The sequence below is a fragment of the Plasmodium fragile genome, assembly GCF_000956335.1.
Source record: "Plasmodium fragile strain nilgiri unplaced genomic scaffold supercont1.57, whole genome shotgun sequence".
Classification (NCBI taxonomy): Eukaryota; Apicomplexa; class Aconoidasida; order Haemosporida; family Plasmodiidae; genus Plasmodium; species Plasmodium fragile.
In genome coordinates, this window is record NW_012192637.1 from 121,871 (window position 1) to 128,510 (window position 6,640).

At 44.3% G+C, this 6,640-nt stretch overlaps 2 protein-coding genes across 2 annotated transcripts in view; one reads left to right on the forward strand and one right to left on the reverse strand.

Moving 5' to 3' along the window:
* Positions 1-305: 305 nt before the first annotated feature.
* AK88_04250 (uncharacterized protein) lies at positions 306-3,734 on the reverse strand (the record flags this gene model as incomplete). Its single annotated transcript, XM_012481860.1, has 7 exons — positions 306-365; positions 529-616; positions 760-1,201; positions 1,358-1,462; positions 1,646-1,801; positions 1,971-3,329; positions 3,620-3,734. The coding sequence occupies 7 exons, from the start codon at positions 3,732-3,734 to the stop codon at positions 306-308; spliced, it is 2,325 nt and encodes a 774-aa protein (XP_012337283.1).
* Positions 3,735-6,115: 2,381 nt separating this feature from the next.
* The window catches only part of AK88_04251 (uncharacterized protein), a gene marked incomplete at both ends in the record, with an annotated part of 6,006 nt that continues 5,481 nt past the window's right edge, over positions 6,116-6,640 (forward strand). The window contains one exon of the mRNA XM_012481861.1: positions 6,116-6,302. Within this exon, the coding sequence (XP_012337284.1) occupies positions 6,116-6,302 (187 nt within the window). The remainder of the gene's footprint in view (positions 6,303-6,640) is intronic.

Below are 6,640 nucleotides of genomic sequence, written 5' to 3' on the forward strand. Positions count from 1 at the left end.
TTTTTTTTTTTTTTTTAACGTTGTAAAGGAATAGACACAGAGTCAGAAAAAAAGAAAAAGAATCAAACAAAAATTAAACTGACAGTGACAAAATGGGGAAGAAGCAAATTGGCAAATTCGCGGTGATGAAGCCGCCAATGACAAACGAAAAAAAAACAACGCGCTGTGCGGCACGCGCGCTAAAATGTTAGAAACAATTAAAAAAAATTTAAAAACTAAACAAAGGAACAACGACGCGGTGTGTTAATTTGATAAGGGGGGCGGGGGATTTGCGTCTTACAGCCTGTGCACTTGTGCCCATTTGGCTACTCCTCGATTTGCGGAGCATCCGTGCTCGTTAAGCTGTCGATGCGGTAGTATTTGTTCTGTAGAAAAAAAAAAAAAAAAAAAAAAAAAAATGTGCACATAAAAGTAAGTGCTACGGATGGATACGCTCGGTGGGGTGATCCTTTGTGGGGCACACAAAAGCAGCTGCCTGTACATGGTACAGCCCGATGTCTCACAGCACAGTGCCCACTGCATGCTTACTAATGAATCCTTCAAATAGTCGTGGGAATACCCGCAGAGGATTTCCAGCAGGTGGATGGACTTTAGGAAGTGTGAGCAGATTCGCTTCCTGCAAAAAAAGGGGGGGTGGGGCAAAATGGGGAAGCCATGCAGCGAAGAACAGAAGCAGCGACACAGAGGTTAGCACTTCTGTGGAGGACCCCCCCCAGCTGCACAAAACATTTGCCGTTTTCCACTTCCCCCATCGCTTACTTCTCCTCATACGAGATGGTGAAATCCCTTTCCGACTGCAAAATTTCAGTGCTTATGGAATTCGCGTGAACCTCCCCCAATTCCTCGTATAACCAAGCCAGCACATAATTTGCCCTTGGAATGACGTCCACTGCATATTTGATTCGCTGCGTCTGATAATATATAGCCTTCTCCCAATTGCATGAATCTCTGTACCCCTCAAACAAAATTGTGTACAGCTGGTACATAATCCAGTGCTGTGTAAATATTTTTTCTGCCTGCACATATACTGCTAGTGCATCTGGCAGGTCTGTTTTGTCTGTGTCTTGTAACCTCTCTATGTAACTTTTCTCGTACTCGATGTACTCATACGCCATGGACTCCGATACTTCCGATTCGCAGATGTTGCACTTCGTCACGATGGGAATTTCATCATCGTACTCGCTCTTGATGAAGAACGTACCTGTGAGGTGCGTGTGTGAGGGAAGCGGCGATGCGATTATTAATGGGTGGACGTGTTCACGCAGCAGAACTTTTGACGTGGCCCGGGAGTTAGCTCTGATGTCACTCCAGATTGACGCTGTACATGCATACTAAAGCAGTGTTGTCTTCCCCTTACCTACGCCACACATGGAACATTTGAACCCCCTTGACTTATCAATCGGGTTGGTACATCTGCTGCACATGCAAACGAATAACCAGTTGGTAAGCTTTTCTCTTCTTACTATGAGAGGAAGGGGGGGATGGAGAGTGAGACATAAATGGAGGCAAGTGTCAATGGGTGGATGAATCGACAGAGAAGACACATCAAGTGCGGTATTCCCTTCACGCGATGAAAGCGTAAAAGGGATGAAACATGCGCTTCCCTCCCCGTGCGATGTGTTTGTTCGCTCGATGATCTCCTTACTGTTGGAGGACTTGTACAAGTCGTCGTCTCCGAGGTATGATATGGTCAGCTCGTCGCCCACCGACAGCTTCACTCTGGCGCGTAACACAAAGCTGTCGTCGCTTCCGTAGTGCCAGCAGGCAGTCGAGTTGCAGCTGTGGGCCAGCATGGAAATGCCTGCCAGGGAAGCGGTGAAGTAGCAATGCGGGGGGGGGTGAAAACTATGCAAGTGAACGAGGGGCCATGTTTGAAAGAAAGGAGCAAAAATGGGGTCCCCTCTTATGCGCAGAGGTGTAGTAGCGATGACCGCTTCGATAATCGCTTCCATTACGGAGCATCCACTTACGGTTGTACAGGACGAGTCCCTCATTGTCCGTGTGATGGCCAAAGGCATTGTAGTGCCACACCTGTATGATCCTATCGTATATTTTGGGGTCTATCATTTTCTTCATAAAAAAATATTGCACTTGGCCATTTTTTGCGACCTTTTTATCGCACACCTTATCCAACACGTTGAACACATCTGCATCTGCGTCTCTGTCGGGTTCAGGAATCCATTTGTCAATACAAGCCTTGAGGTCACTATCGTTAAGTGTGGTAATAGTGCATAATGCAGCGTAATGCCACTTGAGAGGTAACTCAAAATTTTCTTCATTGTTCAATTTATTCAAATAGGTCCATAACTCTTCATTCAAATCGGGGGTAATAATTATCAGTGGTTTCTCCACAAATATAATATTCCCTGGTTCTAAATTTTTCCTTGTAAACATACACCTGCCTTTTCCTTTAACGTGTGCAATTTCTACTTGTTCATCTATCTCTTCATTGTTATATACTTCTATTTTTTCCTCGACATACTCTTCGTTCCCTTCTACCTCTTCAAGTGCGTCTGTGGTTTCTCCGTCTCTGGTGCTTGTTCCTTTGTGTTCGTCCGGCATCGTTTTCTTGTTCTCTGCGACTTCTACATTCCTCATGCAACCCTTGCGCCTCTCGCGGTGGTGCATGGAGTTCACACCCCCGTCCACGTCGGGCAGCTCCTCGTCAGCAGCTTCGTCGGGGAGTTCTTCTTCAGCCGCGTCCTCAAGGAGCTCCTCGTCAGCCGCTTCCTCAGGGAGTTCTTCGTCATCCGCTTCGTCTGCATATTCGTCAACCTCCTCCTCAGCATATTCCTCATTGACGCCCGCCTCAACATAAGCGTACTCATCCTCCTCTTCCCCTACATACCCATCATGCTGCTCCTCCTCGTCGTGCACGCCCCACTGGGACAGCTCCTCATGCATGGCGTCCATGTCCACTTCGGGATAGGAGTTCACTTCCTCATCGACCTCCGAGAACTCCTTCGTTTCTCCAGCGTATCTTTCAAACTGGAGGTGCGCATGCCGAGTGTCGCCCTTTTTGCGGCCAATTTCATATTCGAGCGTGCCGTCACGTTCGTACTTCCCCCCGTCAACGTGTCCACGTCTCTCACTTCTCTTCTTCTTTATGTAGTACTCGTTTGCAAAATCGGTGCTTCCATTCGTTACGTCTCCATTTACTCGTGAAAAGGACCTCGCGAAATATTTTTCCACCGCCTGACTGTCGCCATCCCCCAAATCATCATGGAATTTGTAGACGTCGTCCGAGCTGGTTTCTCGTTTTTCATTTTCGCGTTCATTTTTCCTAACACTTGTTTTTTTCGTCTTATCGGGGTAGCCAAAAGGGTCTCCTGTAAATGGAGGGGAAAAAAAAAACAGGGATTCAAAAGGGTGTATCTAATGTCTGCTAACAGGGCAGTTCATTTTCTTCCCGCGGCTGGTGGCACTGTGGTGCCTGCACTTGGAGTAAAAAAACTCTCCCCTTTTTTCTACACACAAAGGGGGCTGCACAAAAACACACACACACCAATGCTATAACGCACGAGCGCGAGGAGGAGCAGGAGGAGGGGAAGTGCATATTGTCCTGAAATTCAGGCAAATGACACGTGCAGTAACAGAGAGAGGTGCAACGGGAGAGTACCTTCCAAGTCGAGCGTCTCTGCATGGGCCCAATCGCCCTCGTCAATTGTGTCAACTTCTACCATTTTTTTTTTTTTCCCACTGGATCTTCTGAGTCTCCTAAGAATTGTCTCCATATTGTATATCTTCCCCTTGGTCTTCCTGTTTTTTTTTTTTTTTTTTTTTTTTTTTCCTGTTTCTTTTTTTAAGTGTGTGCGTTTTTCTCTCGAACTTTGCGATTTTTTTTTTTTTTTTTTCCCCTTCCGCGACAAAACACACTGTATATTACGACGTGGCAGGAGGGGAATTCAAAGGACCATCACTTCGCCCGAGTGGATGCAAATGTTCAGAAGGACAAATGAAGTAGTTTCTGCAAAAGTGATTAGCTCGCCACAACACTGTCGCATGAATTGTATGCACGGGTTTGCTGGGCGAGCCCACAAAAAAAAAAAAAATATATAAATAAATAACATGAAGTCAAATGAGGTTAAGTCAAATGTTCCCCAAATTTTTCATAATGCAAAATGCTCAGATAAGTAGGGAACAATTATTTTATTATTTATTATTATTTTTTTTTTTTTTCATCTATGGGTTAACAACTTGGTAGTTCGACAAGGTGCACAAGCCTAAATCACACTTAGCAACATCCGTGTGCATACATTCGTAGGGGCACATATGTATGCGCAACGTATGAATAATTTTTTTTTATTTTGTAACTACACAGGTGGGGGCGGGATGTAGATGTATGCATTGTCGTCTGTGTATTTGGGAAAGGCACAAAGGCCCAGTTTTCACCGAAGGGAAAGCGACAGACACGAGAAATATGTGCGCGGGAGAAGCTGCAAAGGGTGGAGGGGCAGCATGGCGGGGGAAACACAAAATGGATGGCCTCAAATAAACGCAAAACAACAAACAAGCAAACGCAGCACCCTTAAAAACAGTTTGAATCAACGGTGCGAGTGGCATGCAGGCACGTTTACGCCTGTGCATGTAGAGCAAAAAAAAAAAAAAAAGCACAAAAAAAAAATACGAAAAAAAGGCACAAAAAAGAACAAACAAAAGAAAAAAACGGAAGTAACTGCACAAACGGGAGAGCACACCTAGGTCCATAAACATGCGGACGTAGTCGACGCGCGTAGGTGCCCCCAGCCAATTCATGTCGAATGGCGTTCACCAAAATGCGTGTGCGAAAATGTTCTCACCGGTGCGACCTGTCTATATATCATTCAGTGTTACAGAAGAGTTACGATGTGTGAATGTACAAAAACAGGAGGACGGATTTCCTCATGCAACTTTTTAATTCATACATGTACACGTGTTTCTATGTGTACAGGACGCTTTCCACCCGCTTAGCTGTTCACAGCAGTTTCATCAAGGGGAAGCAACGCATGCGAATAAATACAAACGGGCGAACAAACACTAACATGTGGATAGGCGGAAATACAAACACGCAAAGGTCCACACAAATGTACGCACAAAGGGGAAAAAAAAAAAAAAATATATATTTACACAGCTACGTGGACGTTAACATACGAACGCAACTTGGCATTTCTACAGTTGACTCGTATTCTTCTCCTTTTAGCACTTTGGCCGCTTAACATTTGCTACATGTTAGGATGGCAGCAATACAGAAAAAAAAAAAAAAAAATGTTATGTGCGCCCTTTTTTTTACGGGCAAACGGAAATTAATGGAAAATTGCGGTGATTAGTTGAGGGGAACAAATGGGCCATATGAACAAAAACAACTTGTGTGTCACCAACGCACGTGTGCGTGTGTACGTGTACGCATTTGAGGTGGACACAGACGTTTACCAATCATTTGCGCAGTTGTGACGGTTTCAATTGTTTTTCCTCTTTTTTTTTTTTTTTTTGTGTAACTTTTGTTAAATGTCCACTCGAGGGAGGGAGGGAATAATTTGCCCCCAATTTTTTTTTTTTTTTTTTTCCCCCATGCGGTGAACGCAAAAAAAAAAAAAAAAAAGGTCGCGTGCAAAAATCAACACATGTAAAATGTCTGTGGGGAAGTGCAGCATGTAAGTGGACTAATCGCTAAGCAGCAGAGGTGACTCCTTGCGCGGAAAATGTAAAACTTGTTTGAGGTCTGATTTGAGGGGAAACGCTGTGGGAGGGGTCACACATTACAAACACCTTTTGTGTGCTCCACCTACCTGTTCACTGACTCCATTTGCGCCACTCGGTCGCTGCCGTCAACAGGGCAGGTCACTTTCAAAACCACATCATTGAATTAAAAAAGGGAACATGCAAAAGAGGAAGAAGGGGCTGCCTGGTGTAAAGGGTCCAATTGATTACATCCCTTTAGTGGGTACTGCTTCCCCTGATAACCTTTTCCACGCAAATTTACTTCGCCCCTCCCCCCACCAGTCTATACCTTACATACTTAGTGTAGCTTTGCAGCCTTCTACGTGCACATGGGCATGTTTTCACCCGTTGTGTCTTCTTTCCCTCCACTTATAACGGTGTTGTTAAAATGGTCTCTTCACGAACAAGGGGGAAAAGAATGATTTCTTTGCGCAGGAGCAAAAACGGGGGCACAAAGGTACACAGTGTGGTGGGAAAACAGAACAGAAAAAAGAACACCGTTTTGTTTTACCTTCCGTTTTTTATAAATGTTACGCATGGGAAGAGGTACCAAAAAGGGATTGAAAATGGTCTCTTTCCCTTTGACCAAAGTGAACTGCTTGAAGGTAGACCACCCGTTGTTAGTGTAGCAAAGGGGGTAATGTTTCGCATATGGAGCGTTCATAAGAATGTTTGTATTTTTCCCCATTTGTGCCTCAATCTTCTCTTCTGCGTAAAGTAATGCACACCGGGAGGGTAAAGGCAAAATTGCTACTCCTTTAAAAAGGCATACCTGTCCGCATAATGAGCAAAGTTCCCATCCGTTGTCGCACTCGCCTGGTACGTACACACTACTAATTTGTCCGAAAAAAAAAAAAAAAAAAAAAAAAAAAAAAAAAAAAAAAATTAAAAACGGGAAAATTAAAAAAAAAAAAAAAAAAAAAAAGCACAAAAAAAAAATACG